This window comes from Ambystoma mexicanum, chromosome 1p (assembly GCF_040938575.1).
Source record: "Ambystoma mexicanum isolate Mex_15411 chromosome 1p, UKY_AmexF1_1, whole genome shotgun sequence".
Lineage (NCBI taxonomy): Eukaryota > Metazoa > Chordata > Amphibia > Caudata > Ambystomatidae > Ambystoma > Ambystoma mexicanum.
Window position 1 is genome coordinate 435,696,122 of NC_090921.1, and position 22,445 is coordinate 435,718,566.

Sequence of the window (22,445 nt, forward strand, 5' to 3'; positions counted from 1 at the left end):
GGGACATGGAGTTCTGGACCGGTCCCCCATCCAGGCCTTACATGGAAGAAGTGATGGCAGAAAGTGGTGAGTGCACATTCCCGTGCTGCCCGTTCCTGCACTTTGTGGAAGGTGACCAGATGGCCGCGCTGTACTGAAAATGTATGCTATTCTAAATCATTGTGGACATTAACATACTATCTTCAACAGTGAAAGGAGAGGAGTCCTGCAGTTCATCTGGGATACGCAGGAGGGACTGTGGCTGGCAATACTGGCAATACCCACCGCACTTGCAGGCAGGAGGGCATGTCTAGGGTAGTGATGGCATTAGACAAACAGCACGCACTAAGCCAAATTACCTATGGGCAGGAGAGCATATATGGGGTAGAGGAGACCCCAAGCATACAGCACGCACTAAGCCGAATCACCTATGGGCAGGAGGGCATATATGGGGTAGAGGAGACCCCAAGCATACAGCACGCACTAAGCCGAATCACCTATGGAAAGGTGGGCATGTATGCGGTAGTAAAGACCCCAAGCATAAAGCACGCACTAAGCCGAATCAGCTATGGGCAGGAGGGCATATATGAAGTAGAGGAGACCCCAGCATACATCATGTACCAAGCCGAATCACCTATGGGCAGGAGGGCATGTATGGGGTAGTAAAGACCACAAGCATAAAGCACACACTAAGCCGAATCACCTATGGGCAGGAGGGCATCTATGGGGTAGAGGAGACCCCAGCATACATCATGTACCAAGCCGAATCACGTATGGGCAGGAGGGCAAGTATGGGGTAGAGGAGACCCCAGCATACATCATGTACCAAGCCGAATCACGTATGGGCAGGAGGGCATGTATGGGGTAGAGGAGACCCCAATCATACAGCACACACCAAGCCGAATCACCTATAGGCACGTGGGCATAAATGGGGTAGTGGAGACCATAGGAGACCACAAGCATACATCACACACCAAGCCTTATCACCTATTGGCATGAGGGCATATATGGGGTAGTGGAGACCACTAGCATACAGCACGCACTAAGCCGAATCTCCTATAGGTAGGAGGGCTTATATGGCACGCACGGAGGGGGTGATTCTGAGTTGCCTGCAAATGTAAGAGGAGGAACCCCACTCACAAACATCATGTTCTAATGAAGAAAGGGCGTGGCGCAGGGACATGAAAGCTTTTTTTAAACTAGAAAAGTGGCAATCAACTAACAGGAGACCACTAACATACAGTACGCACTAAGCCAAATCACTTATGGGCAGGATGACATGTTTGGGTAGTGCAGACTGCACGTGCACAACACACACTGATCAGAATCGCTTATGGGCAGGAGGGCATGTTTGGGTAGTGCAGACCGCACGTGCACAGCACACACTGATCAGTATCGCTTATGGGCAGGAGGGCATGTTTGGGTAGTGCAGACCACACGTGCACAACACACACTGATCAGAATCACTGATGAGCAGGAGGGCATTTCGGGGCTAGTAGTGGTGGCAGTACTCATACAGCACACACTGAGCCGAATCACCTGTGGTCAGGGCGGCATGCCTGGGCTAGTTGTGGTGGTGGTAGTCATATAGAACACACAGAGAGCCGAAGCTGGAGGTAGAAGAAGGCCATGACACAGCAAGCTACTCGCATTGTCTGCACCTCACACTGTATGTGCATTCGATCATTGCTCCTCACACTGTGCCCATGGGCGCCACCTCCCCTGCCCCAAATTGTCTAAAACACCCTATATCCTTACATTTTCCATGTACCACACGCTCCTCAAATTGTCTGTGAATATAAACTAAGCCTTTCATACTCTTCACTGTTGTGAGCCAAGCTACTCACACTGTGTGTTCCTGCACCCTCAGTGCCTCACACTGTGCATCCACGTGACTCAGCTCCTCACAATATGACCATGAGCCACAAACTACATTTGGCACCTCCTCATACTTTGTCCCTTGGACCCATGTCCACAACACTTAACATTTGATCCAAGCTCCCCACACTGTGTCCATGTTACCCACGCTCACATTGACTGACCCTGCGAATCCTGTTTTTTTCATGTAACTCCAGCTCTTCACATAATATTAATGTGACCAACTCTCCTTACACTCAGCTCATGGGTAGCAATCTCCTCACAGTGTATATCTATTGACTGATGTATTGATGATATGTGCCACACCCAATGTGATAGGTTGCTCCAGGGTAACCACGTAACCCACGAGTCTCACACTGTATCTCTGTGTAAACCGAGTCTCACACTGTATCCCCATGCAACCCAAGTGTCTCAAAGTGTATCTCCTAGTAACCCAAGAGTTTCACACAGTATCTCCATGTAACCCAAGTGTCTCACACTGTATCACCATGCAACCAAGTGTCACCATATAGTCTCACACTGTATCCCAATGCAACCAAGTGTCTCAAAGTGTATCTCCAGGTAACCCACGAGTTTTACACTGTATCTCCATATATCCCAAGAGAGTCACAGTGTATCTCCATGTAACCCAAGAGGCTCACACTGTATCTCCATGTTTTGTGTGTTTTGTGCTTTTTTATATAGCGCTATAAACCGTCAGGTATCTGAGAGCTGCTTATTTCCCACAGTGTGTGGTGCTCATTTATCGACCTCGGAAGGATGAAAGGCTGAGTCTGGCCCTGCCGGGATTCGAACCTGCATCAGCAGGCTCTGCACGGATTTCAAAGCAAGCACTCTACTTGCTGTGCTATCTGACCAGCTGTCAGATGCTTACAGCATGTAACCCAAGAGTCTCACACTGTATCACCATGTGACCCAAGGGTTTCACACTGTATCTCCATATAGTCTCACACTGTATCCCTATGCAACCAAGGTTCTGTCACTGTATTTTATTTATTTATTTATTTTTGCATTTGTACAGTGCACTGAGCCCAGAGGCATCTAGGCGCTAAATTGGATTCTTAAGAAAAATTGTTACATTTTGACATATCTTAGAAAGCATTCATTGTTACAGATATTACAATAAGCATCGTGATTAAATCATGTTCAGTGGGCCCCAATGAGGGACTACATAAGACATTACAGTATTTACATTTGACTTCATCAATACATAACCTCCCCATAATAAAAGTTAGAGTAGGTTATTACTGGAGGTCAGAACTGAAGAGGAATGTTTTTAGTTTTTTTCTGAATGACCAATATGATTGGTCGTTTCTGAGTTGGTGAGGAAGAGCGTTCCATAGTTCAGGCGCTATTACTGGGAAGCTGGAGCCTCCTACTTTTGATCTCTTGAATCTAGGTATGCCGAGTTGATTTGAGTATGCACTCCATGTTGGTCTGTTAGATTTGACTTTGTTAATGAGATTACTGAGATATTTGGGTGCCTTCTTAGCCATACATTTATGCATCATGGTTAGAATTTTGAATTTGATTCTATCCTGGACAGGAAGCCAATGAATGTTCCTTCTAGTAGCGGGAATGTGGTTGTGTCTAGGGATGTTTAGAGCATTGTTTTGCACTGTTTGTAACTTTCTTATATTTCTAGCACTGGTTCCAGTGAAGAGCGAGTTACAATAATCTATCCTTGATAGTATTAATGCTCTGGCCAATGTGATTGCATTTTCAGGAGAGAGGAAAGGTCGACTAGCTCTTATTAGTTTAGCCGTGTACGTGGCCGAGGAGACTACTGCATTGACTTGTCTGTTTAGCGTGAGGACAGAGTCAATGTAGACTATGACAGTTTTTATTTCACTGGCTACAGGGATCGTATTCCCATCTATGATGAATGATTTGTACTGCTGGGTGAGGTTGTTAAGTTTAGTTTTGTTTCCAATGATGTTAAGCTCTGTCTTTTCATCATTAAGGCACAGTTCATTGCTAGCCATCCAGGCCTGGATGGCGAGGTATATTTTGTTTAGGTTTTTTGTGCCTCTGTAATAAAATCCCATAATAGGTATTAGAATCTGGGTATCATCCGCATAATTGGTATACGAGATACCCATATTGTCAAGTTTGCCAAAAAGAAGTTTGGTAAATGCGTTATAAAGAGTGGGTGAGACAAAAGAGCCTTGTGGCACCCCGCATGTTACCGGGATTGGTAGCAGATTCTGAAAAGACTCTCATAGATTGATTGGATAGGAATGATCTGATCCAGTGGATAGCGTTTGGGGTGAATTGGGCTGCTGCGTCTAAATTTTGACACAGGATGTCATGATTTACTAAATCAAACGCAGTGGAGAGATCTAGTAATAGGAGGAAACACAGTCCTCTGTTGCCCTTGTACTGACCCATTTGTGATTTCAGATCAAGCAGGGCTGTTTCTGTACCGTGACCTGGTCTGAAGCCTGATTGTCTTAGACCTAAAAGGTGATTATCTTCAAGATGTTTTTGGATCTGCAGATAGGCTGCATAATCTAATATTTACAATAAAAAGGGAACGGTTGTAATCGGACGATAGTTGGTTGGAATATTAGGGTCCAATGAATCTCCATGTAACCCAAGAGTCTCACACTGTATCTCCATGTAACCCAAGAGTCTCACACTGTATCACCATGTAACCCAAGAGTCTCACACTGTATCTCCATGTAACCCAAGAGTCTCGCACTGTATCACCATGTAACCCAAGGGTCTCACAGTGGATCTCCATATAGTGTCACACTGTAGCCCCATGCAACCAAGTGTCTCACAGTGTATCTTCTGGTAACCCAAGAGTCCCACATTGTATCTCCATGTAAGCCAAGCATCTCACACTGTATCTCTATGTAACCCGAGAGTCTCACACTGTAACTACATGTACCCCAATAGACTCTCACTGTATCGCCATGTAAGCCAAGTGTCACACACTGTATCTTTATGTAACCCAAGATTATCACTCTGTGTTTCAGTGTAACACAAGACTCTCACACTCTATCTCCATAAAACCAGAGTCTCACACTGTATCCCCATGTAACCCGAGGGTCTCACACCGTTTCTACATATAGTCTCTCACTGTATCTCCATGCAACCCAAGAGTCTCACATGTAACCCACGAGTCTCACACTGTATCCCCATGTAACTAAATAGTCTCACACTGTATCACTATGTAACCCAAGAGTCTCATGCTCTATCTCCATATAGTCTCACACTGCATCCCCATGCAACCAAGTGTCTCACACTGTACCTCCAGGTAACCTAAGAGTCTCACACGGTATCTCCATTTAACCCAAGGTTTGCACACTGTATCTCAATGTAACCCAAGGGTCTCACACTTTATCTCCATAAAGTGTCACACTGTATCCCCATGTAAAAAAGTGTATCACATTGTATCTCCCAGTAACCCAAGAGTCTCACATTGTATCTTCATGTAAGCCAAGCATCTCACACTGTATCTCCATATATCCCAAGAGAATCATACGGTATCTCCATGTAACCCAAGAGACTCACACTGTGTCTCTATGTAAGCCGAGCATCTCACACTGTATCTCCATGTAACCCGAGAGCCTCACACTGTATCTCCATGTAACCCAAGTCTCACACTGTATCTTCATGTAACCCAAGAGACTCACACTGTATCTCCATGTAACCCAAGAGTCTCACATGGTATCTCCATTTAATCCAATGTTCTCACACTGTATCTCAATGTAACCCAAGGGTCTCACACTGTATCTCCACATAGTCTCACACTGTATCCCCATACAAGCAAGTGTCTCGCAGTGTATCTCCCGGTAATCCAAGAGTCCCACATTGTATCTCCAGTTAAGCCAAGCATCTCACACTGTACCTCCATGTAACCCGAGATTCTCGCACTGTAACTCCATGTACCCCAATAGAATGTCACTGTATCGCCATGTAAGCCAAGTGTCACACTTTATCTTTATGTAACCCAAGATTATCATGCTGTGTCTCAATGTAACAAAAGACTCTCAAACTGTATCTCCATATAACTTGTCTCACACTGTATCTCCATATATTCCAAGAGAGTCACACTGTATCTCCATAAAACCAGAGTCTCACACTGTATCCTCATATATCCTGAGGGCCTCACACTGTATCTCCATATAGTCTCACACTGTATCCCCAGTCAACCGATTTCTCACAGTGTATCTACAGGTAACACAAGAGTCTCACACGCTATCTCCATTTAACCAAAGGTTCTCACACTGTATCTCCATGTAACCCAAAGGTCTCACACTGTATCTCCATATGGTATCAAACTGTACCTCCATGCAACCAAGTGTCTCACAGAGTATCTCACAGTAACCCAAGAGTCCCACAATGTATCTCCATGTAAGCCAAGCATCTCACACTGTATCTCCATGTAAGCCGAGAGTCTCGCATTGTAACTCCATGTATCCCAATAGAGTCTCAAACTGTATCTCCAGATAACCTGTCTCACTGTATCTCCATATATTCCAAGAGAGTCACACTGTATCTCCATGAAACCCAAGAGACTCACACTGTATCTCCTTGTTACCCAAGAGTCTCACACACTGTATCTCTATGTAAGCCAAGCATCTCACACTATATCTCCATGTAACCCGAGAGCCTCATTCTGTATCTCCATGTACCCCAATAGACTCTCACTGTATCTCCATGTACCCCAATAGACTCTCACTGTATCTCCATGTAAGCCAAGTGTCTCACACTGTATCTCCATGTAACCCGAGAGTCTCACACTGTATCTTCATGTAAGCCAAGCATCTCACAGTATATCTCCATGTAACCCGAGAGCCTCATTCTGTATCTCCATGTACCCCAATAGACTCTCACTGTATCTCCATGTACCCCAATAGACTCTCACTGTATCTCCATGTAATACAAGTGCCTCACACTGTATCTCCATGTAACCCGAGAGCCTCATTCTGTATCTCCATGTACCCCAATAGACTCTCACTGTATCTCCATGTAACCTAATAGAGTCTCACTGTATCTCCATGTAAGCCAAGTGTCTCACACTGTATCTCCATGTAACCCGAGAGTCTCACACTGTATCTTCATGTAAGCCGAGAATCGGCATAAGGTGTTGGAATTAAAGTTGGATCTGCCACTCACTTTTGCGCTACTTTAGCCAAACAGGAACACATCCTTCTTTCACCACATTGTGTGTGCTTCAGAAATACGTGCAATCTGTAATTTACTGCAACTTGAAATAACTTCATACATTAGCCTAGCTATAGTTGTGATCCTTTGTTGCCATTGTGTAGTAACAGACGTGTACAAGTACCCCCTTTGCACAAAAATGCATAATTTCCCCAACTAATGTGTGGTCCAAAGGAAGAGGCCAATGGAGCCTTCGCAGCAGGGGACGGGGGACGGGGAGAGACTTCATCACGTGTTTGCAGCGCCTAAGACAAGCCAAGAGAGTTCCCAGGCTTCAGCCACCATGGGTTTTTGCCATTAAAATGTTCCCTGCCTGGGAGTTTTGGAACTATCCCATCCAAAAATAAACAGACAACATTGAATGTCCAACTACAGGAAGTAAACATCCCCCCTTGCACTACAATTCTAAGCACAGAAAAGTAAATGACATTCCTAGTTACTAAAATCCAGGAAACCTTTAATGTCTGAATATCGAATTCATTCTCTTAGCGATTCATGCTGCCCAATTGACGGACATTATTTATTTTCAGAGGAATCCATTATCAAATTTGTCTTACCCCTTCGAAGTTATGATAAACAACAAATAACATGCAGTCAGGTGACATTAAGCCCCATAAGTACCCTGGTGGGTGGAGCCAGCCAATCAGGTGGCTAGGAATGCAGGCTTGAACTTCCGGAGAAAGCCTGCATTCCATGCCGCCTGACAGCCGACTCTCCCCGCCGCCATCTCCCCCACCCTCCGTTCCCTTATTTTTTAAATTTTTTGCCCTTTCCCCACCCTCACTTACCTGTTTGTTGTGGCGGCACAGGCCACCACCGCAGCTCCTTCCCCCACTTCTGTGGCCGCCATGGAAAGGGAAGAGGGGCTCTGAATAGCGTTGCCGTCCCTTTCTATGGTGGCCATCTTGGAAAAAGGATTTCATTCATTGAACAGGAGCCTTTTTTTGTTGTTTTTTAGCACCCCGGGTTAACGCTTTGGCAACCTGGGGTGCTAATGGAAGGCTGTTAATGTCCCTTGTTCAAAGCCGTCGCTTCGATCAGGCTTTTAACTTGGTCCACTTGGCCGTTAACACCTGTTCCAGACCTGGAACGGGTGCTTAAAGCCACATTATTCAAGTGCCTAGATGGCCAGCAACTTTTGCGTTTAGGCTCTGAAATATGTGGGTTCATCCCCATTGGCTCCCTAGGTAAACCGTGAGATTTCGGGCCCTGTCTATCTAGCTAGACTCCTAGTTTCATTGGGGTTTTTCCTAGCTAGGTCACTTGCTTGAAAAATAATGCTCTCTAGCGAGGGCTTGCATCCTTAGCCTAATTGGCTGATGCACCTGCTGAGGGTACTAGTCTGTGAAACACATGGCGCACTGGTCAAGGAGACATAGTCAAGCTGTGTCACAGAAAGCCCCAGTGGGTTTCCCTGGTTCCACCTGCACAAGCCCTAATAGTATTAGAGCCACTTACCATCTAGCTTTGTTGTGTGGGTATCTAGGGATATTCACCTTCATAAGAGGCTCTTGCCTTGAACCTAGGACTAGTGATGTGTGCTCTAAAATTCTGCTGAGGAACACCCCTTGATAATAATGCACACATGCTTGGTTCCAGTCTAGATGGTAATGTTCTCATGCTAGACCCTGTGTTGATAGTAACATTCTTTAGTCAGGCTCCTTCCTTGCTCGTAGCATTATCTACAGAGAGTAATTTTAGTAATCCAATCCAGCTAGGCCTCCTGCTTGATTATCAACCTCTTCATGGGACCCTTATGATAGAATATGTTCTGTATCTTGGATCATTGCTTGATGGTAGCGTTCCCTAGCTATTTCCCTTCGTAGAAAGTGATGTTCTCTGGCAAGGTTCCTTGATTGTTTGTAATGATCTCTACAGTGGAACCTTGCTAGATATCAATGTTCTCCAGCCAGGATCCAGATTCAATGGTGATTTTATCTAGTCAGGCTTCATGCTAGATACTTATGATCTGTTGTCAGTGTCCTTGAATGTTTGTAATGATCTCTATCATGGAACCTTGCTGGATATCAATGTTCTCTAGCCAGGCTCCAGACTCAGTGCTAATTTTATATAGCCAGGCTCCTTGCTAGATACTTATGATCTGTTGCCGGTTTCCTTGATTGTTTGTAATGATCTCTATCATGGAACCTTGCTAGATATCAATGTTCTCCAGCCAGGCTCCACACTCAATGCTGATTTTATCTAGCCAGGCTCCTTGCTAGATACTTATGGTCTGTTGCTGGTTTCCTTGATTGTTTGTAATTATCTCTATCATGGAACCTTGCTAGATGCCAATGTTCTCTAGCCAGGCTCCAGACTCAATGCTAATTTTATATAGGCAGGATCCTTGGTAGATACTTATGATCTCTTGCCAGTTTCCTTGATTGTTTGTAATTATCTCTATCATGGAACCTTGCTAGATATCAATGTTCTCCAGCCAGGCTCCAGACTCAATGCTGATTTTATCTAGTCAGACTCCTTGCTAGATACTTATGATCTCTTGCCAGTTTCCTTGATTGTTAGTAATGATCTCGATCATGGAACCTTGCTAGATATCAGTGTTCTCTAGCCAGACTTCAGACTCAATGCTGATTTTATCTAGCCAGGCTCCTTGGTAGATACTCATGATCTCTTGCCGGTTTCCTTGATTGTTTGTAATTATCTCTATCATGGAACCTTGTTAGAAATCAATTTTCTCCAGCCAGGCTCCAGACTCAATGCTGATTTTATCTAGCCAGGCTCCTTGCTAGATACTTATGATCTGTTGCCGGTTTCCTTGATTGTTTGTAATGATCTCTATCATGGAATCTTGCTAGATATAAATGTTCTCCAGCCAGGCTCCAGACTCAATGCTGATTTTATCTAGCCAGGCTCCTTGGTAGATACTTATGATCTCTTGCCGGTTTGTTTTCTTGATTGTTTGTAATGATCTCTATCATGGAACCTTGCTAGATATCAATGTTCTCCAGCGTCACTCCAGTCTCAATGGTGATTTTATCTACCCAGGCTCCTTGGTAGATACTTATGATCTCTTGCCGGTTTCCTTGATTGTTTGTAATGATCTCTATCATGGAACCTTGCTAGATATCAATGTTCTCTAGCCAGGCTCCAGACTCAATGCTGATTTTATCTAGCCAGGCTCCTTCGTAGATACTTATGATCTCTTGCCTGTTTACTTGATTGTTTGTAATTATCTCTATCATGGAACCTTGTTAGATATCAATGTTCTCTAGCCAGGCTCCAGACTCAATGCTGATTTTATCTACCCAGGCTCCTTGGTAGATACTTATGATCTCTTGCCGGTTTCCTTGATTGTTAGTAATGATCTCGACCATGGAACCTTGCTAGATATCAGTGTTCTCTAGCCAGGCTTCAGACTCAATGCTGATTTTATCTAGCCAGGCTCCTTGGTAGATATGTATGATCTCTTGCCGGTTTCCTTGATTGTTTGTAATTATCTCTATCATGGAACCTTGTTAGATATCAATGTTCTCCAGCCAGGCTCCAGACTCAATGCTGATTTTATCTAGCGAGGCTCCTTGCTAGATACTGATGATCTGTTGCCGGTTTCCTTGATTGTTTGTAATTATCTCTATCATGGAACCTTAATAGATATCAATGTTCTCCAGCCAGGCTCCAGACTCAATGCTGATTTTATCTAGCCAGGCTACTTGGTAGATACTTATGATCTCTTGCCGGTTTCCTTGATTGTTTGTAATTATCTCTATCATGGAACCTTGTTAGATATCAATGTTCTCCAGCCAGGCTCCAGACTCAATGCTGATTTTATCTACCCAGGCTCCGTGGTAGATACTTATGATCTCTTGCCGGTTTCCTTGATTGTTTGTACTGACCTCCATCATGGAATGTTGCTAGATATTTGTAATTTCTTTGATTTATAAGAAACTTTCACCAAAGTGATGCACATACAATTAAAAACTATACAAATAATTGCAGTATTAAACATAAAATCTCAACCAAAAGCATGGGGTTTAAGACATAGCAGAGTGAAAATGAGCGTTGAGGGTAGTGCGGACGAGCATAGGAAGGGATAGGTCAAATGTGATAAATGCAGGACACTTTCGCTTTGGCATTAAAATGCCAGCAAGGGGCCAAAAGAAATGCCAGAATGCACCAATGAGCCAAACCTATGTGGCTTAGTAGGTGGTATTAAAAGCCCCACCAAATACTGAAATGTCAGGGTGGCTCTAATGCACCCTCTTAAAGCCAAAACCCAGTAGGATACAGACAACTGCAGACTTGCTCTGCATACAGTGGCATCCCTTTCACAGGAGGCTTTGTACAATAGATTTCTGAGTCACTGGAGTTACCGTTTAGATGTTTCACTGCGAGAGGGAAATGAAAGTGTAAGTCTTTACCGTGAGTTACCGTTTAGATGTTTCACTGCGAGAGGGAAATGAAAGTGTAAGTCTTTACCGTGAAAGAAAATGTAGAAAGTGGATTGGACAGTGACCAGGGAAAAGTTAAACTATTGACCACATTGTTTGTGGTCACAAAAAAGACAGAACTAAATAGTGTGCACATGGTAAAGATTTGGGGGCAGCGGCTGACCAATGGACTTGGTTGCCTCTCTCTGCACTCATCTAACACACATGACAAGTGATCTGGAAGAAACTCAGTCTGAATTATCATTGTGATGGAGGAGAAATGCATCGAAAGGCTTTCAGGTTTCTGCCTTTTTATGTTTCTTTGATTTCGGAGACGTCTTTGATCTTGTTTTCTTTAAAAACTACATACATATGTCCCTTCTATAAATGGCCTTTAACGCACTCATGTGTGCTAAAGGAAGCCCTGCCAAAGTCCGATGTTCTTTTTGCAAAATTCGCCTAGTGTGCACCCCCAATGCACGGGTCATTTGCGCAATGGGGCAGGGGGACTTGGAAATGGACTGAATGTCACTGCATGTCCCCCTCCCTATCATCATACCCCCCTCTGTCTCTCCAGGAGATACCCCAGAGCCCCCTGCCATAGGCCCTACCCTCATTCCCCCATCCCCTCGGCTACCCACTCACATTATCCGTGGACATCCCCTGAACCCCACACCACTGCGCCTCTCCTCTGTTCTACCCTGTACCCTCACAGACCCCCACTCCCCAGTCCACGCTCCCATACAATCCGCCCCACTTAACTCTCCTCCTCCTCCACTGGCCGAGTCCGCCCTGTCCTCTTTCAGTCTCCATGCATTGCACAGAGGACGTTTCACACTGGATTACATGCAAAACGTGTTGCACGCAGTAAATGGCGAGTACTGTGGAAAATATCACCTGCACATCACAGTACCAAATATATCACATGCCGTTTGTGTTGTTTAATTGCTAACAAGCAGATTGGTTCACCCTACACAAATAGTGAATGCCTTTGCAAAATAGTAAGATGTACATTTGTGATGGCAGAACAGTCGTACAGTAACGAAGAGTTTGTTGTGCGATTTTGGCGCATGACGTGCAAGTACAGTTCCACACAATTACCTACTGGTAGAGCCCCAGGTTTCACCCACAGACGCCGACACTGCCACATAAAGAGGAAATATTACTGGTATTAAATGGAAAGGCCGAGTACATTCAGTGGCGAGGGCTGTTGCTACAGGAGTCTCTGGGTTACTATGCAGCCACAGAGGAAACACAGGCTGGTGAAGTGCATGGTGTAAATCCCGCGCATGCGTAGTTTAATAAAGAGCGCCCGGGCGGCAGTTCCCACCGGGACGCAGAGCAAACAGCATTGCGTCCCGTGTATTCTTGTGTGGTCCGTGTCTGCATGTGTGCGTGGGCCCTCACGGCCAGATACAACAGTGAAGTGCATGCATTTGGACGGTGCAAACCTGCCAAGACTCTGCTGTCACTTGTGGGGTGATGCTTCTATGCCAGTACTGTGGCAATCAGCGAGCAGCTCATATGCCCTGCTATCTAAATTCTCGTTACGATAATATGACATAAGATGGCCATAAACTGTCTGCGAAAACAGTTGCTTGAAAAGAAATGGGTTGCAGCCATTCTGTTTCTCCTTATCTACATTCTTGTCATGTCATGGAGATTTAGAACAATCATTCCAGCCTATAAAAGGATCTGCCTGAACAGTAATAGGCCACTTACAGCAACAAAGCAGCTTCTGTTGAAACAAAATCTTCAAACCCAGGAGTTCATTCAGTCACTTAGGTTCTAAGCAATACAATATCAAAGCACACATCCCTGAATTAAAGTTTTGTACAGACAAGGAATTGCTAGTAGTAAAATGTCATTATTGTTTTGTTTTGTAGAGAAAGGATAAAGGCCTGTCGTAAGGCTATTCATTTAAGGCTCTGTGAGCTGTGAGAAACTTGAAGGTATCCTCACACCGACTCCCCTTGGATCCTCTTTTCAGGTGGCCAGGGAAAGGCCATCACTTTTGGATGCTGACCTGGGGGTGGAGATTCAAGTGAGGGTCACCTGGGTGGATGTTCTTTGGGGATTGGGGAGAGAATGTCCACAGGTGAGACATGGTACCCCCCCATTTTCCTTGTAACAATCAACGTCCCCTTCCCCTGCTTTTATAGGCTGTTGTCAATTACTTCCTCTCATTTGCACTCATTCATACCATTATGGTACTGGGACGAGGAAGAAGCGACTAGGAGTGGTACACACTAACATGTCATTTCACCACTCTAGTACTGAGACGAGGAAGAGGCATGCAGACTGTTGTGAGGGTCAGGCATGTCCAGAGAATTCCGCTAACTATGGTCAGGCAATTGAGGTTGAGGATTCAAACCCGCAAACTGTTAGGTGGTTCCAGGTGCATAAAAGGTGGGGAGACCAGCAGGGAAAAGACCATCAGGTGAGAAGCTGGGCCGAGCATTGTGAGCCTGGAGGGAGAGAAACTCTGTGGGGAAGGATGCTGCCGGGGAGGGTCCTGCTGGGAAACCAGGGTGCTGGCAAGTTCTCGGGAGAAACGGTGGTGCCAAGGCCTCGGTGGGCCGAGCGAAGGTCATAGTGCTGGGAGCCTCCCTGATCGAGCAACCACAGCAGGATATGCGCGGCACGGAAGAAAGCCAGTTTCTGCAGGCAGCATACACAACAGGAGAGCGGTGCTGCCGACAACTCACAGAAAATAGACCGGAATGCAAATGGGGCTTGGAAAACCACAAAAATGTGCATGCGGAGCGGATGTAGATGAAAGAAGCTGGCAGGAGGAGCCACATGGAACCGGTCAATGAACAAAAGGGAACACTCGTAACGAAATGAGATGTGCGAGATAAAGGGAAACCAGAGTGAAGGGTTATAGTGAGCAAAATGAAGAAGATGAACTGTGAATGAAAGAATAAGAATTGTGAAAGGAAAGCTTTTGACAAGCCTATGAATGCAAAGCAAGCTTGTGTGAAATACAATGAAAAGCAAAGACCGAATCATGCGAAATACAATGAAAAGCAAGTAATGACTATTACGGAAGAGTGTCAAAACAATGTGGTGAAGGAAAGAGCACCACAGAATAAACTGTATAAAAGAACATATTGTGGCAAAACCAAGAGACTGGCAAAGAGGAAAACACATTGTGGCAAAGCCAAAAGTCTGGCAACGAGAAATTGTATTTATTCATTTATTTAACATTTATATAGCACACATAAGCCAGAGGCATCCAGGCGCTTTTAACTTAGAATTTGGTTACAGAATGTGCTTGTAGCAAAAGGTTACAGTCGCTGCATGAAAGAATCACATGGGTAGCAGCTTACAAATTTCAGTGTTATCTTAAGTTTGTTACAGATCATTTGCAGCGGTAATAAGTTACAGACACCATCCGAATGGAGTGAATAACTTGTGGATTCCAGAAGATACAGACAGGATTCCGTAGGTAACAACTGTTGGCTGCCTGAGAATCCACCCGACTTAAGTTAGATGCGATCTTAGGTGAAAAGTCAGGTTTTTATGCCTTTGCAGAAGGACCATAGTGATGGGTCTGTCCTCAAGGCAGAGGGCTTGGACTTCCAGTGTGGCCGCAATCACTGGGAAGCTAGAGCCACCTGCTCTTTGGCATCTGAACCTAGGGATAGCGACAAGGCCAGCGTAGGTGGAGTGAGTGGGTCTGTTGGACTGGGTTTTTGAGACTTGACTTATCAGGTAAGCCAGGGCGCTGTTGGAGGAGAATTTGGGCGTGAGTGAGAGGGTTTTGAATTTGATCCGATCTCGGACCGGAAGCCAATGAATATTGCGTCTGGCTGAGATGTGTTTGTGTCTGGGGATGCTAAGGGCTGCTCTAATAGCATAGTTTTGCACAAAGTGTAGTTTATTAATGTTTCAGGCATTAGAAACTGCAAAAAGAGAGTTGCATTAATCGATCCTTGATAGGATTAGTGCTCATCCAAGGTGAGGCAGTTGTCGGTGGATAAAAAGGGTGTGCTGGCTCTGATTAGTTTGGAGGTGTAGGCTGCTGAGGAGACTATGGTGTTCACTTGCATTGTTAGGGTGAGTGAAGAGTCAATGTAGATACCTAGGGTTTTTACTTCCTTGGCTACATTTATGATGTTGCCATCGATGTTGAAAGATTTGTACGGTTGTGGTAGATTGTCCAATTTAGATTGGCTACCTATGATGAGTAGTTTGGTTTTCTCATCGTTGAGGCATAGCTCATTTTGCGCCATTCAGGCTTGGTGATTGCTAAGAGTATTTGGGTGTCGTCCACGTAGTTTGTATATGTGACACCCACTTTGTCTAGGCGGTCAAAAAGAGGCTTGGTAAAAACATTATACAGAGCCGGCGGTACATATGAGCCTTAGGGCACTCCGCAGGAGACAGGGGCTGGTTTGGCTGCAGCCGAAGAGGAGAAGACTCTCATTGTACGGTTAGAGAGGAAGGATTCAATCCTTTCTATAGCCTTGGATGAGAAGTGAGCAGCTAGTCAGGCAGAGTGCGAGAACTAATGTGTGGTGTATCAGAGGGGCGCTATAGATGTCACTGTGGATGGGAAGGAATGATCCCGTCCATGGGGGCACTGTGAGGAGAAGGTGAGGGAAACACGTGGTAACGTGCGGTGAGTGCCTGCAGGGACTGTTAGCTGGCCAGCATTGCAGGAAGGAACAAGGAGGAAGGGCCTTGCATTTGTGAGCAAGGAAGACGAGAGGAACAGCATTGCCCCATTTGCCCGACCTTAGATAAGGGAAGAGGAGGTGCAATAAGACAAGTCAGGAGTGGTCCAAGACAAGGCAGGGGTGGCCCACGACAAGGCAGGGGCCATTTAATAGTTGATTGCAAGATTAATTGTTGCATTTTTTGGCTATAGCGAAATGTTTTTGCTAAACCAATGCTAACAACCCTAGAGATTAAAAGGTAACAAAAGAGAATAGATGAAGGGTGGGTAAAACAAGAGAAAAGTACAACAGCACTTGGTACAAGAAAAGGGGAATTAAAGGAAAGAAGATGGGGTCAAAGATTTCTGCGTTGATCTCCCACATGGAGTCATTCCTTGATTAGTGCACATCAGGGTGGTAAGAGGATTTGAGACCTTATTCTCGCTGAGCATTTCTACACTTGCTGTCTCTGTTTGCTGCCTCTTTTGATTGCAGCTTGGGCCGCCTTAACACAGCTTTCAGCATTTCATGGTACTTGCTCTGTGCGTGCCTTTTGCGAGCTCTGACATATGTGTGCGTGTTCTTTCTGCCTGGTGCTGCCTCTGATCTCCCCCAGTGCACCTATTGGGTTCATCCATACAACGCACACATCCTTTACCATTTCCAGTTACAGTGGCAGATGTGTACCCAAAAGAAGTAGTAGAACTGTGGTCTCGGCAGGGGAGAGGGTAGGCGGAAGCATAGTGCAGCATGTAGCAAGGTGTTGCAACCGGGGCATTAGAATGGTCTAAGTGTCTGATAACTAGTGCTCCTATTACAACTTTACACTTGCACAAGGACATGAATGGACAAATCCTCCATATCGAATGGTGAATATGGTCATAAAAAGTAGAGGAATGATAAACAGAAGAAAATAAAAGTAGTGGACACCGCTCCCGACCGTTCCCGCTCACTTCGATCACTGGGTGTGAGGGACAACACTGGAAGCAATTCTGCACTCACTCAAGAAAAGTAGATTCAGAGAAATAAAGAGTACTTACTATTCCGGCAACACACACCTTCAGAACAGAAAATGCACGAGAGCCACGCAGATGCTTTGATATCAAGATTAAGAGGCTCATTAGGAGTTTGCCCGGTGGGATACGGGCAAACTGAAGTACCGTTTCAGCCACTTGGTCTGACGAATTTACCGGCAGATTCCAAGTGGTGGAAGCGCTGGTAAATCCACATTTCATGGAGTTCCCATAGGATTCCATGGGGGAATTTTCTGGTGTTACTGGCACCAGTGTTACAGGGCCCGTAATAGTGGGGTTTTTTGCCAGTAGGGTGGCGGATATTCGGCTAGCTCAGTGCTGGAGGTAATTCCTCCACCCTACCGGTCCGGACAAGTGCTGGTATACGTTCTTACCGGCACTTTATTTCCAGACCCGCCAACTTGTAATGGAGACCCTAAGTTTGACTGATTTGCTTGCCTTACCAAAAATAAATTGCCAAAGATACTGTGAGGAGATAAGAGCGTTAGACAATGGAATACGTATATGGATGGCTTTTGTTACGCGAGTACTCGCGCTCATGGAGAACTGCTACAGTAATGCAGGTGATTTGCGCCAGTGTGTGTCTTCCTCTGCTGTGGACCATAGCCCTGCAGCCCCCTTTGGCCGCCACCCCCTTCCCTCCCAGCCCTGAGACCCATTAACCCATGGCACCCTCAGGTGATACTTTTTTGCAAGAAAGTTGTTTGCTTATAGCGCACACCGCTACCATCTGCAGGGTCTCCAGGCGCTCAGGGTCGCGTTAGGACCCCACCCTGGTCTCTGTGACAGGCCTTCAGACGTGTATATACACTGACCCTAACATAGGAAGGCACCAAAGTCCTGGCAGGGTCAGGGGAACATAAATAAAGGCGCCTGTATCCAGGTCATGTGTTACTCATTTTCCTGCGCCCTAGATATTTTTTGGCGAAGTGGGGTACATTCCCCCAAATTGTCCCCAACATTGTCAATGGCGCATTCAGCTGCACTTTTAAAAGCAGACATGACATCCAATGGGGTATGTTATGCACGACAAAAAATATATATCTATAAACAACGGCAGCAGTAATTATTGCCATTTGCCCGTGATGGGTGCCAGTGAGTTTCACCACCTACCAGATGCAGGAATGCCTCCGAATTGGGTACTGACTGTACGGCATGACCTTGCCCCCGAAGCCGGAATTCTGCATGGCGGTCCGGGGAAGCCCGGCCCCCTTCTCAGGCTCGCCGTCTCCGCCGGCTGGCGGGACAGCTCCTCTGCCACGGCCGGCAGGTCGGAACATTCTCCGGGAGAGTAACGCAGAAAGCCCAGCGCCGCCTCATGGCCCCTCAGCCCGGCATCGCAGTGCCCGTCGCCCCTGCCAGTCCCGCGGGAGTCGACACATGCCGGAACGCGGTGTGGGCCCCCGATGAATGTTCACCCGGACCTGGGCAGGTGCTCGGGTGGGTCCCGTGGGGTTTCCAATTCTAAGACAGGTGGCCTCCCAATTCTGTGCCGACACTAAAGCACCTCGGGCGACACAGAACATTCCAAGCAGGTCTACTCCATAAACACTCTCCAGTGGGACGGGCCGCTCATTAAGAGCGGGACGTAATGTCTCCCATCAGCAGCTCGATGCTAATGCCTCCGTGGTTTGCTCTTTCGGCGGCATCGCGAAGACAAAGCCTTCTTTGTGCCGCCTGTCCCGGTCACAGACTTTCGAGTTAAGTTACACAGCAACTTGTGCTCGTGTCCGCTGCGATCCGCAGCGCTGCGCTGGGAAATGCAGGCTGAGCGCCTGGGAGTCACAGAGAGCTGGAATGGCAGTACTACCGCCCCCAGGACCGCGTCCAGTAGTCATAGGAAACGCAAAGCGACGCTTCTCGAGTTCTGCACGCACCCAATTCACTTCCTGTCGTGTTATGCCTGTGGCAATAGAGCGCCTACCCGGCCGCTTCGAAGCACTGCGGAGAAACCGGTAGTACAGGAACTGAAATCATGTTATGTTACTGGTGTTTTCCCCGCGCACCATTCCTTGAAAGTGGACTTCAAAGCGCTGTAAACACAAGATGGATCTCAGGCCTTAGGAAAGAGGGCAGCATGGCATGGAGTGAAGGGGCGGGGGGAGGGCATGTTCGTGTAGTTCCTTGTAGAGCGCTTAACCAACACGGAGCTGCCTCGAAGCAGTGAGCAGGAACAGAATATGGGGGAGGGGCAGGAGAGTGAATGAAAGGAGGTAAAGGTATAGGGAGAAGGGAAGAAGAGCTTGTTTAGGGCATCTCCCATCCTGAGGATACTTCAAAGCGCTGAAGGAAAAGGGTGGGTAGAGAAGGAGGGGGCCCGGGAAGTAGAATATGGGACATCAACGGGAGGACGAGGGTGTAAGGGAATGGAAAATACATACCTCAAGCTGCTAGCTAGCTGTAAAGCAAAGCGCCAACATCTCCCAGACACGCCTTCCAAGCGCTGCTTTGAGACCGACTTAACAGGGATGGAGGCCAGCCTGGCCAGCATGAGAGCGAATCAGGGAGCAGGAAAAAGGGAAAGCGGCATTAACAGGGCTGGGGACTCCTGGAGACCCCGAGAGCAACCGTGGAACACGCCGGTTACCTCAGCAGGACATACAGGTCAAATCTGACATTTTATGGATGGAGGTTATGTTTTTGAATCACAATCGCCGTTTATTTTTCAACACCACTTTATTGTGATTGTCCACTCCGTACCGCCCCTCCCCCCAACTCAAGTGGGGTAATTGGGGTCGGAAGGTCCGTTTCGCGGAAAGGACTCGGGGAGAGCGCAGAGGCTCGCCCGAGCTCCCTTGGACCGGGAGCCGATGCCACCAGGAGCGAGCCAATGGTGCTGCTTTTATCCCCATTTCATGGAGGTGAGGGGCGGCGGGCCCTGCGAGTATTGATTGCTGGGGGTGTCTGCACCGGGGCTTTGTCTGAAGCCCAGGGAGACCGGGCTTGCTTGCATTGTGCTGCGTTCAGATACCGCGCGATGTCTAATGCTCTCTGCGCGCCTTAGATAACACGGGGAGTTCCCAGTTGCCGTGCGGTGATATCCGGCCCCCAGGCGGGCCCCGGCAGGCTTATCTTGCGGGCGCATAGCAAGAGGCTTCATTGACTGCACTTTCAAGTGTGTGCACTTAGGCAGCTCGGCCCCCGGCTGTGGGGACTTTCCAGTTAAGAACCAAAATAATTTCACATGTTTTGCGGACGCATGCAGGAAAACCCAGTGTGCCCGGGGAGAGCCAATAGCGCCTTCAGGGGAGGGCACACGGGACACTCCCCCCTGGGCACCCGCCCTAGCAAGGGCCCCCACCTAGCAGCTTGATGCAGAGAAGTCAGTGCAAATGTACACAAGGATATGATATTATATAGTGGACTGCTGAACTCTGACCCTGCTGCCTGGTTGTTGTTGACAACTAAGATCTGACGTTACAAATTAATCCTTTAATGCATTTGTTCACTGAATTCCATAGTTTGATCATTCACTGGAGCCCATCTAGGTTTCCTTTCTCTTTGGCGGGATATTACGTCCAATAACATAGTTTGAAGTGCATACTGATCAGGCTGAGTGTCATGATTCAACAAGAGATAGCTCAGTGTGTTAAGTACTTGCTGCAGAGATCTGTCCTTCCAATACCAGATCAGTCTTCACTTCGAAATCCCGACAAGGCATGCTCAGCCTTTCCTCTGCGTGAGGTTTATAAAATATGCACTTTGATGATAGTGGCATGAACTGTGCCTAAGAACACACTTGCACTAGAAAGTGCTAGTTATAAAAAAAAATTACAGAGCATTAGAATAATGTGTATCTAGAGCTTAAACCCCCCCACGCCCCAAAATAAAGTTTGTAAAAACATGGCTACCACCCCAAATAAAAAGTATAATGTGTCAGCCACGAGGGGTGATTGGGTATCCAAATTCAAGAGAGCAGAACCCAAAAGTCAAGGCACAACACCCTGCTTTGCCACTGGACAATATTGTGATCCTGGACAGATCATCTACTCTCACTGTACAAGGCTAGAATGTCTTCTGAGAAATGTTTTGGCTTGCCACACTCCAGTGCATTGTCTAGACACATGTCTGCTCTTTCCGCTCATGTCAGCTATTTGAGTAGACGGTATTTTAGACACTAACGAGCTGAACAAATTTCACAGCCCACTGGCAAGCTTATTTCTAGGTCTGCTTGTTCATCCAAAAATGTTTTGCTTTATTTCTAAAATTGTGCATAGACTTCTATTTATGATGTAGAAAATAAAGCAACCATTTCAATTTTTTCAAAAATGTTTTACAAGAATGTTTTCCTAAATACTGTCATATCTTTTTATCATGTGATTTGTATACATTAGACCAACAAAAACATTCAACCTAATCATTGAGTCCATAGCCTTCTAGCTACAGTAATTTATTAACAAAGTTCCAAGTCTTGCCCAGTGCACACAGTTCTTAAACCTGCCCTTGAAAGCCCATCCCTATTCTAATATAACAAACTTGCTCCTTGATTCTCTCGGAGATTGAAACATGTCCGTCATGGACCTTTAAATTCATGATTTACAACAGGCCCCTGCTGCATCTCAGCTTGAGGACTCACAACCGGTCCCTCCTGAACCTTAGCTTCATGATTCATGACCATATATCTGCCTTCCCATTGATCTCCCCCGAGTTGTTTTCATTCTTTGATCTACGCTACGAACACGTGCAGCTGACCTTAAGATGGCCGCCGGCTCGGTTCTTATCCCCGTTGCCTAGTTACAGGCCACGTTGATTGGAAGGCTCTGATTGGGCTATTCGATCCATTTATGTGTTCCGGTCTCCCCGGATGGCGCTAGCCGGTCTGGTGCTTCTAAGGCCTGGTATTTAAGGCCACACGTCTGTCTGAGGGTGTCCGTGCTGTGGCCACCCCACCGACATCACAGTCAGCGTATACAGTGCTACCTACCCTGTGCCAGCATGCTGCCCCTGTGATCTCCAGAAGCGGTCCGTTGCAGCCCCTACTACGCAAGACTTGCATCAGGACCCCCAACCACGACTGCCTCATCCACGCTGCGTGGTAAGGTACGTGGATTGGAAACTCTAGATCCTCATCAGCACCAGGGGAGTTGCTAGTTCTGGAAAAGACCCGGGGCTAAGCTGATGTCGGAACTGTTGGGACTGGGGGCTAGCTAGTCTTTTGGCTGTAGCTCCAGAGATTCTATCCGGGGCTACAACCAAAGGATCAGGGGCTATAGCCCCCTTGGCCCCCCCCTAGCAACGCCCCTGATCAGCACACTCCCCCAGCATACCCGCCTCAGTGCTCCGCACTCTAGCTCACTTCGCCTTAATTCATCACGGCACACTGC

At 46.6% G+C, this 22,445-nt stretch overlaps 1 protein-coding gene across 3 annotated transcripts in view; it reads right to left on the reverse strand.

The window, feature by feature from the left end:
- PDE4C (phosphodiesterase 4C) overlaps positions 1-22,445 on the reverse strand; it is a 1,504,034-nt gene that overhangs the window by 786,464 nt on the left and 695,125 nt on the right. Inside the window, exon 1 of one of the 3 annotated variants that reach the window (XM_069649260.1) lies at positions 18,235-18,951. The exons of the other annotated variants lie outside the window; for them this stretch is intronic. Within the exon in view, the coding sequence (XP_069505361.1) occupies positions 18,235-18,401 (167 nt within the window). The 5' untranslated portion in view covers positions 18,402-18,951. Of the gene's footprint in view, positions 1-18,234; positions 18,952-22,445 lie in introns of those variants that run through there. 3 annotated transcript variants of the gene reach the window in all.